This window comes from Panulirus ornatus, chromosome 1, assembly GCF_036320965.1.
Source record: "Panulirus ornatus isolate Po-2019 chromosome 1, ASM3632096v1, whole genome shotgun sequence".
Classification (NCBI taxonomy): domain Eukaryota; kingdom Metazoa; phylum Arthropoda; class Malacostraca; order Decapoda; family Palinuridae; genus Panulirus; species Panulirus ornatus.
The window spans coordinates 75,996,150-76,014,390 of record NC_092224.1 but is presented as its reverse complement, the minus strand read 5'-3'; the positions used below and the strand labels follow the sequence as shown (position 1 = coordinate 76,014,390).

General features: G+C 40.8%; 1 protein-coding gene across 2 annotated transcripts in view; it reads right to left on the bottom strand.

Moving 5' to 3' along the window:
* Nucleotides 1–18,241, bottom strand: part of LOC139749831 (uncharacterized) — a 275,451-nt gene that overhangs the window by 74,136 nt on the left and 183,074 nt on the right. The window contains exons 1-2 of one of the 2 annotated variants that reach the window (XM_071664132.1): nucleotides 9,243–9,552; nucleotides 2,178–2,349 (exon numbers count right to left, since the gene is read on the bottom strand). In XM_071664132.1, coding sequence (XP_071520233.1) covers nucleotides 2,178–2,349; nucleotides 9,243–9,395 — 325 coding nt within the window. In that variant the 5' untranslated portion in view covers nucleotides 9,396–9,552. Of the gene's footprint in view, nucleotides 1–2,177; nucleotides 2,350–9,242; nucleotides 9,553–18,241 lie in introns of those variants that run through there. The other variant, XM_071664142.1, reaches the window with a different exon arrangement.

Here is an 18,241-nt window from a genome sequence, read left to right as displayed (position 1 = left end):
GGAGGTAAATGTAAGAGTTTTAGAGAGAGGGGTGAGTATGCAGTCTGTTGTGGATGAGAGGGCCTGGGAAGTGAGTCTGTTGTTGTTCGCCGATGATGCAGGGGCAGATTCATGTCAGCAACTGCAGAGGTTGGTGAATGAGTTTGGAAAAGTGTGTGAAAGGAGAAAGTTGAGAGTAAATGTGAATAAGAGCAAGGTTCAGTAGGGTTGAGGGAAAGTTAATTGGGATGTAAGTTTGAATGAAGAAAGACTAGAGGAAGTAAAGCGTTTTAGATATCTGGGAGAGGACTTAACGCTAAAGTGGATGGAACCATGGAAGCGGAAGTGAGTCACAGGGTGGTGGAGGGGGCGAAGGTTCTGGGAGCTAAGAAGAATGTGTGGAAGGAGAGAACGTTATCTCGGGCAGCAAAAATAGGTGTGTTTGAAGGAATAGTAGTTCCAACGATATTATATGGGTGTTAGGCATGGGCTATAGACAGGGTTGTACGGAGGAGGGTGGTTGTGTTGGAAATGAAATGTTTGAGGACAATGTGTAGTGTGAGGTAGTTTGATCGAGTTATTAGTGTAAGGGTAAGAGATGTGTGGAAATAAAGAGTATGGTTGAGAGAGCAGAAGAGGGTGTGTTGAAATGGTTTGGACATATGGAGAGAGTGAAAGAAGATAGACTGACAAAGAGGATATATGTGTCAATGGTGGAAGGAACAAGGAGAAGCAGGAGACCAAATTGGAAGTGGAAGGACAGAGTGAAAAAGATTTTGAGTGATCAGGGCCTGAACATACAGGAGGGTGAGAGGCGTGCAAGGAATAGAGTGAATTGGGACGATGTGGTATACTGAGTTCAACGTGCTGTCAATGGATTAAACCAGGGCATGTGAAACATCTGGGGTAAACCATGGAAAAGTCTGTGGAGCATGGATGTGGATAGGGAGCTGTGGTTTCAGTGCATTACACATGACAGCTAGAGACTTAGTGTGAACGAATGTGGCCTTTTTTTCTGTATTTCTGGCACTGCCTTGCTGAAGCTGGGGGACAGCGATGCTGTTTTCCTGTGGGGCAGGCTAGCAACAGGAATGGATGAAGGCAAGCAAGTATGAATATGAACATGTGTATGTATGTAATGTCTGCATATGTGTATGTAAATGGATGTATATGTTGATATGTATATGTATGTATATGTGCATATGTGGGCATTTATGTCTATATATGTGTATATGAGTGGATGGTCCATTCTTTGTCTGTTTCCTGGTGCTACCATGATGAAGTGAGAAACAGTGATTATGTATGGAGAGAATGAGTGAGGAAAGATTGACCAAGTGGATATATGTGTCGGAGGTGGAGGGAACGAGTTGAAGTGGGAGACCCAATTGGAGGTGGAAAAATGGAGTGAAAAAGATTTTGAGTGATCGGGGCCTGAACATGCAGGAGGGTGAAAGGCGGGCAAGGAATAGAGTGAATTGGATCGATGTGGTATACCGGGGTGGACGTGCTGTCAATGGATTGAATCAGGGCATGTGAAGTGTCTGGGGTAAACCATGGAAAGTTCTGTGGGGCCTGGATGTGGAAAGGGAGCTGTGGTTTCGGGCATTATTACATGACAGCTAGAGACTGAGTGTGAACGAATGGGGCCTTTGTTGTCTTTCCTAGCGCTACCTCGCACACATGAGGGGGAGGGGGATGTTATTCCATGTGTGGTGAGGTGGCGATGGGAATAAATAAAGGCAGACAGTATGAATTAAGTACATGTGTATATATATATATGTGTGTGTGTGTATATATATGTGTACATTGAGATATATAGGTATGTATATTTGAGTGTGTGGACGTGTGTGTATATACATGTGAATATATTTTTCATACATATTCACTATTTCCCACATTAGCGAGGTAGCATTAAGAAGAGAGGAGTGAGCCTTAGGGGGAATATCCTCACTTGGCCCCTTCTCTGTTCCCTCTTTTAGAGAGTGTGTGGTGAAAGGTGGTTTGATCGAGTAAGTGGTGTGTATGTATATGCATACGTGTATATGAGTGCATGGGTCTTTCTTCATTTGTTTCTTCGCGCTATCTCAATATTGTGGGAAACAGCAATCAAGTATGATATAATAATATCAAAATACATTACTGTCCTGTAAACAGAGAGTAATATCAATCACACCACATGGAAAATAATGTAAATTTACCTGCAGGTCTCTTAAAACGTGACTGAAGGATGTATGACCAGAAAAAGGCCCTGGAGTGAGCCATATTGTGGAGGTGATGGAGGGCTGTGCGATTGGGGAAGATGGGATTGATGTTCACTTGCTGGATGTCTGGTAGGTGGGACACACTATCAAGTGGCAGGAACAGGTCTTTCTGTAAAAGAATTAAAAATTCAAGATACAATTTGATTAGAATCTATTCATAATTACCCCATGACCAATTTCTATGAAAGAGTCCTGGTGTTAAGCAATGCCTTTCTAAAGGCATCCCACAGCCCAAGGCTGCACCATTAACAGTAGCAAGGATATGTCAGAGGTAAATCATAGGCTAAAGCACTTAACATGCCCCAACTTTACCTTTTTCTAACAGTGTCTTTAATGTGGATGTCGAATCTTGGGCAGGGTGGATTTTGTGATATGATAAAATTGTGTGTTATGCTAGTGAAATGAGTGATGCCCAGAATGTAGATGAAAAAGTGTTTCTCAGGTTGCATGTCTGGTAGGGTGATGTTTAAGACTGGGATGAAAAGGTGGATGCTAAAAGCTTCTCGATTTGTGACTGCTATGTTTAATGGGGAGGCAGGATCTGTGAACGTTGTTAAAGTATACACATTTGATCACCATCTCCCACATCAGCGAAATAGCGACAGGAAACAGTCAAAGAACAGCCTATCCACTCACATACACATACATATACATAAATGCCCATACATGCACATATACATACAAATGCATATCAACATATAAACATATCCAAACATATACATATATACACATGCACATGATCATACTTGCTTACCTTCATCCATTCTCGGTGCAACCCCACTCCACAGGAAACAGCATTGTTACCCCCCTTCTTCAGCAAGGTAGTGCCATGAAAACAGACAAAAAAAAGGGCCACATTCGTTCACACTCAGTCTCCAGCTGTCATGTGTAATGCAACAAAACCACAGCTCCCTATCCACATCCAGGCCCCAAAGACCTCTCCATGGATTACCCTAGACATTTCACATGCCTTGGTTCAGTCCATTGACAACACGTTGACCCCGGTATACAACATCATTCCAATTCACGCTTTTCCTTGAATGCCTCTCACCCTCCTGTATGTTCAGGCTCTGATGGCTCAAAATCATTTTCGCTCCAACCTTCTACCTCCAATTTGGTCCCTCGTTTCTCCTTGTTCCCTCCATTTCTTTCCTCACTCATTCTCTTTATATATCCAGACCACTTCAATACACCCTCTTTTGCTCTCTCAACCACACTCTTTATTTCCACACATCTCCCTCACCCTTTCATTACTTACTCGATTGAACCATCTCACACCACACACTATCCTTAAACATTTCATTTCCAACACATCCACCCTAACTATAGCCCATGCCTCCCAATCATACAATATTGCTGGAACTACTATTCCTTCAAACATACCCATCCTTGCTCTCCTTCCAAACATTCTTCATCGCTCCCAGAGCCTTCTCCCCTTACTCCATCCTGTGACTCACTTCCGCTCCATGGTTCCATTCGCTGCCAAGTCCACTCCTAGGTATCTAAAACACTTCACTTCCTCCAACCTTTCTCCATTTAAACTTACATCCCAATCAACTTGTCCCTCAACACTGCTGAACCTAATAACCTTGCTCTTCACATTTACTCTCAACTTTCTCCTTTAACACACATTTTCAAACTCAGTCACCAACTTCTGCAGTTTCTTATTTCAATCAGTCACCAGTGCTGTATAATTGGAGAAAAGCAACTGTCTCACTTCCCAGGCCCTCTCATCCCTAACTGACTGCATACTCGCCCCTCTCCAAAACTCTTGCCTTTACCTCCCTAACTACCCCAACCATAAACAAATCATACAACCATGGGAACATCACACACCCCATCTGCAGACTGACCTTCCCTGGGAACCAATCACTCTCCTCTATTCCTACTTGTACAAACATATATGTATATATGTACGTGTACTGATTCCTAACCACCCCAACCATAAACAAATCATACAACCATGGGGACATCACACACCCCATCTGCAGACTGACCTTCCCTGGGAACAAGTCACTCTCCTCTCTTCCTACTTGTACGCACATATATGTACATATGTATGTGTACTGATAGAGGTTAAAGTGGTGTGCGTGATCTAGTACATGCAAAAAAAACACTTGATAATGAAACAGGATAAGTTCCCAAGTGCACTTTCGCGTAATGATAATATCGTCAAGGGAGACACAAGAATGAGAAAGGAGACAAAGAACAGTCAGATGATACATAAGGAAGAGACGTAACTAAGATGCCACTGGTAAACAAGCATTACTAGATGGCAGTGTTCAGGTTGGTGTGTTCAGGTCTGGCAACATGCTTGTCAAAAACTTTCACGTAATCAAGGAAGGGAACTGTTCATAAATTTTGCCTACAATAAAGCCATCCACTTTGTACAGACCTTCACTAATATTAATGTTACAATTCTTTGTGTACTCAATAATAGAAGATTCAATGATATTTTCAATGGTAAAGGAGTTACATCTAATAACTGAATTGGCATCCCTCCAGTCAATACAATGGTTATAATTTTTAACATGATTAAAAAAAGCACTTGATTCCTGTCCTGGTATTATACTATATCTATGTTGCTCAAGTCTAACATAAAGATCCTTAACAGTCTGCCCAACATAAAACATTAAAGTTTTTACAAGGTACTGTGTAAACAAGGAGCAGAATTTTCTGGTGAGTTTTTTTTATTAAGATATTCTTTACAGTATTGTTATCACTGAAGCAACTTGGGAAGCAATGTAAAATTACTACTAAGAAATCACTAAAAGATTCTTGGTAGCAGGGGAAGGTTTGGGTTTAACTCTATAAAATGATTTCTTTGCAACTTGAGGAATTTATCAATGAAAGATCTAGGATACTTTAACTCAGATCCACCAGAATATATCTTCTCAAACACATTAATAAATTCTGGACTACAAATACGTAATGCCCTAAAGAAAATGGACTGGAATGATGATAAAGTCAATTGTTTACCAAATGGCATCCCAGCTACGTCTTTTCATTGTATATCAACTGACTGTTATATTTCTCTCTTGTATCTCCCCTGATGATGTGATCTTTATATGATAGAGCACTTAGGGAACTTATCATGTTTCATTTCCCCATGGACTCATAGGAATATACTTGATCACAAGCTCAATTGTGATCCTTTCCAACACACACACACACACATACATATATATATTCATTATTTATTATACTTAGTCACTGTTTTCTGTGTTAGTGAGGTAGAGCAAGGAAACAGACGAAAGAATGGCCCAATCCACCCACATACACATGTATATACATAAATGCCTAAACACACACATATACATACCTATACATTTCACTGTAAACATACATATATATAAACAGACATATACATATATACACATACATATATACTCATACTTGCTGCCTTCATCCATTCCTATCGCCACCCTGCCACACATGAAATTACACTCCCCTCCCCCCACGCCTGCACGAGGTAGCACTAGGAAAAGACAACAAAGGCCACATTTGTTCACACTGTTTCTAGTTGTCATGCGTAATGCACCAAAACCACAGCTCCCTTTCCACAACCAAGACCCACAAACTTTCCATGGTTTACTCCAGACGCTTCACATGCCCTGGTTCAATTCACTGACAGCACATCGACCCCAGTATACCACATCATTCCAATTCACTCTATTCCTTGCATGCCTTTCACTCTCCTGCATGTTCAGGCCACAATCCCTCAAAATCTTTTTCACTCCATCCTTCCACCTTCTATTTGGTCTACACCATCTTCTGCTCTCTCAATTACAATCTTTTCATTACCACACATCTCTTTTACCCTTTCATTACTTACTTGATCAAACCACCTCACACCACATATTGTCCTCAAACACTTCATTTCCAACACATCCACCTTCCTCCACACAACCCTATCTATAGTCCATGCCTCGCTTCCATATAACATTGTTGGCAACACTATTCCTTCAAACATACCCATTTTTGCTCTCCGAGATACCACTCTCGCCTTCCAGACACACACACACACACACACATAATTATTCATCATTTATTCATTTTGCTTTGTCGCTGTCTCCCGCATTAGTGAGGTAGTGCAAGGAAACAGATGAAAGAAAATGGCCCAACCCAACCACATACACGTCCACACACGCAAATATACATACCTATACATCTCAACGTATACATATATATACCCACACAGACATATACATATATAAACGTGCACATAATTCATACTGTCTGCCTTTATTCATTCCCATCGCCACCCCGCCACACATGAAATAACAACCCCTTGCCCCCCTCATGTGCGCGAGGTAGCACTAGGAAAAGACAACAAAGGCCACATTTGTTCACACTTAGTCTCTAGCTGTCATGTAATAATGCACCGAAACCACAGCTCCTTTTCCACATCCAGGCCGCACAGAACTTTCCATGGTTTACCCCAGATGCTTCACATGCCCTGGTTCAATCCATTGACAGCACGTCCACCCTGGTATACAACATCGTTCCAATTCACTCGATTCCTTGCACTCCTTTCACCCTCCTGCATGTTCAGACCCCGATCACTCAAAATCTTTTTCACTCCATCTTTCCACCTCCAATTGGGTCTCCCACTTCTCCTCGTTCCCTCCACCTCTGACACATATATCCACTTGGTCAATCTATACTCACTCAGTCTCTCCATGTGACCAAACCATTTCAAAACACCCTCTTCTGCTCTCTCAACCACACTCTTTTTATTACCACACTTCTCTCTTACCCTTACATTACTTACTCGATCAAACCACCTCACACCACATATTGTCCTCAAACATCTCATTTCCAGCACATTCAACCTCCTCCGCACAACTCTATCCATAGTCCACGCGTCGCAACCATATAACATTGTTAGAACCACTATTCCTTCAAACATACCCATTTTTGCTTTCAGAGATAATGTTCTCGACTTCCACACATTCTTCAACGCTCCCAGAACTTTTGCCCCCTCCCCCATCCTATGATTCACTTCCGCTTCCATGGTTCCATCCACTGCCAAATCCACTCCCAGATATCTAAAACACTTCACTTCCTCCAGTTTTTCACCATTCAAACTTACCTCCCAATTGACTTGTCCCTCAACCCTACTGTACATAATATCCTTGCTCTTATTCACATTTACTCTCAGCTTTCTTCTTTCACACACTTTACCAAACTCAGTCACCAGCTTCTGCAGTTTCTTACACAAATCAGCCACCAGCGCTGTATCATCAGCGAACAGCAACTGACACTTTCCAAGCTCTCTCATCCACAACAAATTGCATACTTGCCCCTCTTTCCAAAACTCTTGCATTCACCTCCCTAACATCCCCATCCATAAACAAATTAAACAACCATGGAGACATCACACACCCCTGCCGCAAACCTACATTCACTGAGAACCAATCACTTTCCTCTCTTCCTACACGTACACATGCCTTACATCCTCGTTAAAAACTTTTTACTGCATCTAACAACTTTCCTCCCACACCTTATATTCTTAATACCTTCCACAGAGCATCTCTATCAACTCTATCATATGCCTTCTCCACATCCATAAATGCTACATACAAATCCATTTGCTTTTCTAAGTATTTCTCACATACATTCTTCAAAGCAAACATCTGATCCACACATCCTCTACCACTTCTGAAACCACACTGCTCTTCCCCAATCTGATGCTCTGTACATGCCTTCACCCTCTCAGTCAATACCCTCCCATATAATTTCCCAGGAATACTCAACAAACTTATACCTCTGTAATTTGAGCACTCACTTTTATCCCCTTTGCCTTTGTACAATGGCACTATGCAAGCATTCCGCCAATCCTCAGGCACCTCACCATGAGACATACATACATTAAATAACTTTACCAACCAGTCAACAATACAGTCACCCCCTTTTTAAAAAATTCCACTGCAGTACCATCCACACCCACAGCCTTGCTAGCTTTCATCTTCCACAAAGCTTTTACTAACTCTTCTCTGTTTACCAAATCATTTTCCCTGACCCTCTCACTTTGCACACCACCTCAACCAAAACACCCTATATCTGCCACTTTGTTGAAGTAGCATGAGGCCATGAGAAAAGTTAGTCCTACGTACAACTGATCAAAAACATTTATTTGGCGCTTGATCAGATTCTACAGAGCTTTAGTAGGTTTGTATGTCAATACACCAAGCAAACGAAATAGGAATAGTATAAGAAAACGTGCATGTAAAGTGAAGAATTGTCTATCATCTTTTATAGTCATACATTCCAGGGAATGCCACCATATATCATAATGTCTAATTCCAGCTTGATCCAAATTTTACAAAAATGTAGGATGAGTCTGGATGTCAACATAAATTAAGGTATTAAACTAATACTTAAGTCAAATTCTTATCTCTTAAGACTTCTGAATTAACAGTTTACATGCCCATCCAAATGAAAAACAAGGTGGAGATCAGTATAGTACGCATTATACAAGACTTTCATGAGCAAATGCAATTCAAAATTAGTCTTTAAATTGTAAGAGTGCATCTTTGATTACCATTTTACATTTCTATAATTAAACCCAATAAAAAAGGGGTGGTAAAGCAAAATCCCACACACTTTTCTTTATAGTAGCAATAAAGATGCTTAAGAAGAAAAATTAACAATTCAAAACTATGAAAGTGGCATCTCTTCTCTATACTTTCACCACTTTTTGTGCATTTTCTAAAAATCACATAGCCATTACTAATAATGAAAGAGCCAAGTGATAACCTACCATAAGGTTAATGATATTCAACAGTTTGATTTCTGGTGTTGCTAAAGAACAACTGTACTCTACTTCTGTTCTGATGGGTACAATTTGGACAGATGCAAGATCAACATGGTACTCAGACAAACATTCATAAGTTGCTTTGTCGAATATCATTGCCCTCAACATCACAATAAAAGCATATATGTGTAGTCATCAATGCAGTTTGAAAAAAATAATATGCAGAACATTAGGAAACCTACCCTTGGTTTTATGAAGCAGTTATCTACAGTGACGCGTTTGAATAGATTTTCTATTTGATCAAAAGAGTCCATATCAAAATATTCAAATTGCGCCACAATCACCCCGATGGTGGCAGCCACATACCACACCAAAAGCGCCCTTAAACCTTTCATGATGGCCTCTTACTTCTTAAACCAACTCAACCATGTAAATTAATAGCAATATAACACAGTCAATTCATGTCGAAAGCGCCACTATAACAACAGAACGCCACACCTTGAGTGATGGCGATTCCAATGTTGTGACCTGACTAGCAAGATGATCGTACACAACTCATAAGTTATCGTTACAATTATGAAGCACAATAGTACAGAGAAATTTTACCCTGCCATCAACAAAAAAAGAGTAATCTTGCAGTATTATACAATATACAAGGATTTATTCTGTTAACAGAAAGCAATTGCGGTACATGGCTTTCAACATATGATCCAATGACGTAGAGCTAAGGAAGTAGTTTCATGCACGGACGTCCGTCTCTGAACGTATTCTAGGAATATCGGCACACCTATAAATGGTACAATGTTAGGAGAACATCTGTGCGAGCTCTAGTGGCTAATAAGGCCCTAGTCAACCAAGAATTTCCACTTAAACGGTATTGCCCCGAGCTGGATCTAAGCTCATCTCAAAGACCTGGGTATGTCTCAGCATTATTTTTGTTTGGTCAGGGATTTGGGTATGTTATCTCCCCCCCCCCCCCTTTTTTTTTTTGTTTTCAAGTCATAGACATAAAGGTCCCTGTCGTACAGGCTCTAGCCCATAATAGCCTCTGGGTCAATTCTAGCACAAATCCACATCTACAATGAGGGTACAAGACTGGTGAGGCGAAAGTAGGGTTAATCTTGGTTCCTCCTATGTTACCTACCCATGTAACCCACCGTCTGTTCACAAATGCCAGAGCGTTTGTCGGGGTGCGGTATGAGTTGGAATCTGCTTTCATATAAGTGAGTTCAACAATTTGAAAAAAGCTTTAGACTAAGCTAATGAATTAAGGAACGTGAGCAATTGCGTAGGCAGAGACCTTGAATACTTCAGCCTTGAAGCAGGTCAAGGACCAGTATGATGTGCAACTTCAGCATCGGGCCAGCTTTCTGTAAGAACTAGATGCTCTGAGTTCTTGCGTCAACAAGGCTTGGGTATTAGGTCACGACCGAAAGGCAACCTTTTACAGCTTGTGCAGCAATGATGAAAGGAGAATTAGTAGGAAGAAGCTAGGGAATACTTTTCCTCTGATACTGAAAATGAACTAGTTGTGCTTATGGTTCACACCGTCTTACGCAGTCATGAAAGGTATTCGAGGTTTCAAATGCAATCATTTGTAATGAGATGCGGGACTGCTCGAAATAGGAAAATTTTGCAATGTGCAGGGAGAGGGTGTGTGAATGTTCGAGGACCCAGTAGATCTTTTGGAGATGACAGATATTAGAGTTAGGAATACTAAAGTTCGTCTGGGTTTGACCTTGAAAGATTACCAAAGTCAGGGATAGTGCCAGTAATTTTCCAGATAATGCCTAATAAGTGGCAACCTAGATTTCCTCGGAGGCTGCGGCTGCACTGGCTTCTCACTGTCTGGCCCACTGCTTTACTTCGACACTGTAGGACATGATCACGAACTGCAGACCCATTTGGGATGCTTTAGAATTCCCCCTGGAGCTGATGCACCTGTTTAGATATTTCCTCGGTGGACAAGTTATCTTCGAGCAACCGAAGGCAGAAGGTGATATCCGATGCGGTGGGTGAGAAGCGGTAGGGCAAGAGATATTCTGGAGAAACATGCAACGCTGTGTGACTGACCATAATCCTAGAGACAAGTGATGATGAGTGTTCTCGGCGAGCAGGTAATCACCTGGCTGATGACGGAGAAATTTCAATTGTACTTTAATTTGCGTCTCTCTCTCTCTCTCTCTCTCTCTCTCTCTCTCTCTCTCTCTCTCTCTCTCTCTCTCTCTCTCTCTCTCCTCGAGCAGCTGTCCGCTTGTCACCTACATTTCAGGAGAGAAAGAAAAAAAATACATCTACCGAAGATGCCAGATAGGCAAATCAATGTCTGCATGAGCCATATGACGAGACATCGAAGTGAAGAAAGATTTGACATGTTCTTCTCTCAGGTCCTGGCTAACTCAGTAAATCTTACCATGACTCGAAATCAAAGGTGGTCAAGAGAGGTTCGATCCTCCCAACTTCACATGGGATCCGTGGACATGTGTTCTCCAAGGGCACCCACAGTGAATCCTGTTAAAACTCCTGTAACTACTTGCAGAATTGTGTAGGGCGTTAATTTTCTGTATCTAAAGCTTTCAAGTTACATTTCCCATGAAACAAGTATTGGAACTTAAGATTGCTGGGACAATCTCTAAATATACGTTAAGATTAGCGACACCGAAACTTTTCTATCTGGCAAAATTTTTGGCGAAAATTTGAAGACGAAAGTCTGGCAATTTTCAGTAGCTTGACGCCTTCCGGAATAAGAAGTCTGGATTTCATCTCAGTGATAGGTCATGATGTTGCTATAAACATTAGCAAAACTATGGGTCGAAAATGAAACGTTTAGAGAAGAATGGAGCAAAAGGGATAAGTACCGCTTCTTGCTTCAGTTCGTTGAAGAGATTTAAAATCATTATTCTACTCTTGTCAAACTACAGGTCATTTTCAGGTTGGATTGATCAAAATTCGTATAAATGTAAATGCGATATTATTTATCTAATAGGTTTATGCCATGTTATAATGCACTGTACTGCCAGAACGCATTACGCTTGGTTTATAAAATCTGGTCTCAGCATTCCTATGGTCAGGGGAGGAACTTTGCTTCGCCGTGGAGGGGAGGGTGATAAGGTATCAGGGCCTGACGGGTAGGGCGTGGGGTTCTCATTGCCTGACGATTATATAGTTCTCGCCAATTATTAAATTCAGTGCTCAGAAAATACCCCATTCTTGCACAAGATTGCCCCAAAAATGTATTTACCAACAACTAATAAAAGACAAAAATGTCTGATAAGAGTTCTACTTTTCATACGAATGGGTGCATCCCCCCTGTATATTTGCCCCTGTCTGTGATCATGTCATTATACTTGCTGATCACCTGAAGAATCAATCATCCCTAATCCCCCCTCCCCCCCACACATACACACGGCACATTCGAAGAAGCTCTTCGACTTGTAGTTTGGGAACCTCTGATGTATTTTTTTATTATTATTTTCCAAAAGAGGGAACAGAGAAGGGGGCCAGGTGAGGATATTCCCTCAAAGGCCCAGTCCTCTGTTCTCAACGCTACCTCGCTAATGCGGGAAATGGCGAAGTGTGAAAAAAAAAAAAAAAAAAAATATATATATATATATATATATATATATATATATATATATATATATATATATATATATATACGCCTATCTAACTCCGATATATAGAATTCTAAAACCAAGCTACATACAGTAGAGGCTCTGGAATTTCCTTGAGAAATTGTTTCGGCTGGAGTCTATCGAGGCTGTGTAATGGGCCTTATTTCATTTTATAAGTGGTCTTCCTGAGAGTATTTATTCCTATATCTTTCTGAAAAGTCTGCATATAGGTAACAGAGTTATGGTACTACGTAACCATCAACATTATACGTAGGATCCTAACCTGAGGAATGAAAGACATTGGCTAGTGAATATGGGCAGTAAAAAAAAAAGTGCAACTGTACCATAAATTGCGTTTTCAAAGATGTTCATGAAAAAGTGAATAACAGCAATAAGATAATGGGAATAATTCACATCGTTATCTATATTTTGATTGATACATTCTTTATCACTTTTTATTACTGTACAAAGCACTATTTATACCATAATTGAATCTTTTATATAATCATCGGCATCCCTACGAGTTAAATGTCATAGTTATGATAAAAAAAAATTTCAGAGGGGGCCACCAGACTACATGGCTACCTCTAGTACTCTCTTATTCTAAAAGACTGAAGACACTGGAATTTCAGACTCAAAAGATGTAGGAAGGGCGATGTAAATGAGATACATAAGTTCAGGAATAAAATCTGTGATATACAGGTTTGAGAAATATCGAAAAAGATCATCTTTCGGATGGCAAGAGAATTTTGAAGCTAAATAAGACGGCATGCAGACTGGTTATTAGAAATGACACATGAAGAGGGTTGTTGATATACTTGGGAGTATGTCAGTCTCAAATGACTTCCGATCCCAGATCGATCCGGACATACTAACCAGAGCAGCTATGTTCTATGTGACAACAGAAGAGAAACTTTCGTTTGGAACTCATGAACATCACTGCATTGACACCCAAGGATCACGCAAGTCAGACGTATTTCCACTGTGGTCCTCGATCTTACTGTACTTTCCCAGCTTACACCACGCATCCATTTTTCAACCAATCCCAACGAAGGGGTGGAAGAAAATTCTAACCATTGTACCAAGGAGAGTCGAAGTGATACTTTTCGGATGAACCATATAACAATTAATTACGTGTGAATGTTATAGTTTGTAACTGGACTAGCATCCTGACCCAGCTGCACCTAGGGGTCTCCCTAGACAGGATGGTTTGGGTGTGAGTTTGAATAGAGATAACGTGAAGGTGTAGGGCTTCAGGTAACTGCAAGTGGATATAGTAGCGGACGGAGCCATCAGGTTTGATTCGAGATACAGGCTGAAAAGGGGGCTAAAGTTCTGGTCTCATGAAGGAGCGTGTGGAGGAGAGGAAAGTGTCTGTATAAGCAAAGATGAACATGTTGATATATTACTCCCGAGTGTTGTACGGATGTCTTGGGCATAAACGAGAGGAGGTGAATGGATGTGCTAGAAATTATATGTCTGGGGACGGTATGTGGTGTGAGACGGGCTGATCAATTAAGGAATGACTGTATCTGAGAGAGCTGTAGCAGGAAGCGCAGTCTTAGTAAGGTGACCAGGGTGTGATGAAATGGTTCGGGCACATGGAGAGGGTGAGGGAAGAAAGACGATGAGGATTCATGTGGAAGTGGAGGGAACAAGATGTAAGGGGAGACGGAGACGCAGTGAGGGAGGTTCAAGGGGTATCGGGTTATGAATGCTTAGTACGGCATACTACTGCAACAAGTGTGCAATGAGAAGAATGAACTGTAGCAATGTCGTATATTGTGGGGCAAAGTAGTATCAACAGACTGACCCAAGGTATGTGAAGTGGTCAAAATGAACGACAGAGTAGTCTGTGGGCTATGGCTGTGAATGAGAGGGTATGGTTTTGGTGCATTAAATATGAGTTAGAGAATGGATACGAGAAAATGTAGCGGGTGTCTGTCTATTCCCCTCTACAGAATGAAGGGAAACCTCGAAGATATTGGAGAACAATCAAAGACGTTCTGGGGTTGTATGATGATTAATAAGAATATCCGCTAGTCTGAGAGAGCGACTTTCTTTATCTAATCAAGAGTGGTGGTCCTCCCTCAGGGTCCTGACCTGCCGTTACCAATCACTCCTCTCTGAGTTTCCTTCTGTCTACAGATGCTAACCCCATCTACCTTATATAAACCAAGGATTCCACTCCACATATTTCAACTCTCCCTCCGTCCCCTCCTGACTCCATTACTTGTTTTCCTCGCACTCATTTTACTTCCCCTCATAAATGAGACCCATGCAGCTCGTCAGAATGAGGAAGTAGTAACCTGATCAAATTCAAAGGTGTAAAAATTGAATTTCTAGATATATCTCTGCCTACAGTCTCTCTCGCTTTCTACTAATGAATTTCAGAACAAAATACTACAGCTTAAACATGCTGACCATAAGCCTATACTCCACTATCCGAGATACCCCACATGATAAATACTATAAAGTCTGCATCCCAAATGCTGGGGGGTGTTGTGTAGGTGTAAAACATACTTTTCTTGTGAGGAGCTATTCCTGATCTACTGGGGTCTCATTTGCCTCAGCATGAAGTACTGACACCAATGGTATTAAGAAACATTTCTACATACGAAAAACATCGTTCTGATTAGCGAGTACAATCTACCAGACAACAAATGATTTGTAAGGGACAGAGATGGCCAACGAGGAGTAACTGCACTAGGTAAAATCTTGCCTAAACCTCATCGAAATTCAGACTAGAACATCTGCTGCTGTTGAACAGCAGATATCGACACTGTCATGTACAGGTGGCATCAGTGAGAGAGAGGAGCTGTAGAATGTCCATGAAAGTGTGTAGCATATAGTAAATTATTTCCGGCCTCTGGTGTAGTCCAGTGATAATGATCCATGAGACTAGTGGCATCTAATGAAGACAATATGAATCCCTAACTATCCGGGTAACTCGTAATGGTCTGTTAGCTCAGTTGGTTAGAGCGCTTTGATAAAAACTCGGCGAACTCCTTAACAAACATTTTTCTCTCTGGGGTCTGGTTGTGGATAGTAGGCTGTGGTTTCGGTGTATCATCCATGAAAGGTAGAAAGGTAGGGAGTGGATATATGCAAATGAGGTCATTTCTTCGTCTCTTCCTGGCGTTCCCTCACTAACGCAGCAAACGGCAAATATGTATAGGAAAAACATATATAACAGGACGGAGCTACCGCCTAACTACTCCAGTGCTCATATACAAGCGAAAGTACATATATATTACAACGATTGCATATGCAAGAAAGTTATCTCATCCGAGATTTCAGTGAGTTAGTTACCAGTTGTTGTTCAGAGTTAAAAATGGTAACAGCGTCCACCACCACTTCCGCCGGACCTTCAACAAGTGACTTTTGAACATTCTCGTCCTGTGATGTACGATAACTCCTGGTCAGGGATAAAGATATTTTTTTTTCTCTTCTCTTTTCTGTTATTCCCCCCCCCCCCCTTTTTTTTTCTTATTCTCTATTTCTTATTTTTCACTTGAATGAGAAAAGAATTAGTATTTTGCCCCAAATATCTCTTTTGTATCTTATTTATCTCGTACAGCAATAATCTGGCTCATCTCCGGTTATGGCATATCTGTAAGCGTTTATTATTTCGTCTTTTATTCTGCCTTGAAACATATCTTCCGTAGTACATAATATAATGTATTGTTTACACACCTGATTACAAGAATGTCAGGCACTAATTCAATGTGACTAATATGTAGAAGGAATGATAGTGGGAGGGGTGTTGGGGAAAGGAGTATGAAGGAGGGGTGTGGTTAGTTGTGTTGGTAAGAGTTATAATGTGAAGAAGGTAGGTCGCTAAATTTGAACAAGCGTTGTGTATGGCGGCGTCGAATGGCCTCAAAACTGTCTTCACGGACACCGTGTGGTATCTCCAAACCTTGCCCACATTATGAAGGATTACCAAGAGCTGGGCCACCAGACGTTACTGTTCGCCCGGGCAAGAATAACAAACGCACAAACACTTGAAAATTTCCTTTGGTTCATATATATATATATATATATATATATATATATATATATATATATATATATATATATATATATTGTCGGAAAGGATCACAGTGTTGCGCGTGATCAATTATATTCTTAAGAGTCCACGCGGAAAATGAAACACAAGTTCCCAAGTTGTATATCAACTGACTTATATTTCTTGTGTCTCCCCTGAAGATGTGATTATTACACGGAAATGCACTTGGGAACTTATCGTGTTTCATTTTCCCCGTGGGCTCAAGAATATATATATATATATATATATATATATATATATATATATATATATATATATATATATATATATATTTCTTTTTTATTGTACTTTGTCGGTGTCTCCCGCGTTAGCTAGGTAGCGCAAGGAAACAGACGAAAGAATGGCCCAACCCACCCACATACACATTTATATACATACACGTCCACACATGCACATATACATACCTATACATTTAAACATATATATATATATATATATATATATATATATATATATATATATATATATATATATATATATATATATATATATTTTTTTTTTTTTTTTTTTTTTTTCAAAATATTCGCCATTTCCCGCGTTAGCGAGGTAGCGTTAAGAACAGAGGACTGGGCCATTAAGGGAATATCCTCACCTGGCCCCCTTCTCTGTTCATTCTTTTGGAAAATTAAAAAAAAATGAGAGGGGAGGATTTCCAGCCCCCCGCTCCCTCCCCTTTTAGTCGCCTTCTACGACACGCAGGGAATACGTGGGAAGTATTCTTTCTCCCCTATCCCCAGGGAATATATATATATATATATATATATATATATATATATATATATATATATATATATATATACACAGACATATACACATGTACATCATTCATACTTGCTGTCTTTTATTCATTTCCGTTGCCACTCCGCCATTGAAATGACAACCCCCTCACCCTGCACCCGAGCGAGGTAGCGCTAGGAAAAGACAACAAAGGCCACATTCGTTCACACTCAGTCTCTAGCTGTCATGTATAAAGCACTAAAACCACAGCTCCCTTTCCACATCCAGGCCCCACAAAACTTTCCTTAGGTTACACCAGATGCTTCACATGCCCTGGTTCAATCCAGTGACAGCACGTCGGCCCCGGTATATCACATCGTTCCAATTCACTCTATTCCTTGCACGCCTTTCACCCTCCTGCATGTTCAGGCCCTGATCGCTCAAAATCTTCTTCACTCCATCCTTCCACCTCCAATTTGATCTCCCACTTCTCGTTCCCTCCACCTCTGACACATATATCCTCTTCGTCAATCTTTCCTTTCTCATTCTCTACATGTGACCAAACCATTTCAATACACCCTCTTCCGCTCTCTCAACCACACTCTTTTTATTACCACACATCTCTCTTACCCTTTCATTACTTACTTGATCAAACCACCTCACACCACATATTGTCCTCAAACATTTCATTTCCAACACATCCAACCTCCACACAACCCTATCTATAGCCCATGCCTCGCAACCATATAACATTGTTGGAACCACTATTCCTTCAAACATACCCATTTTTGTTTTCCGAGATAATGTTTTCGCCTTCCACACACACTCACACACACAC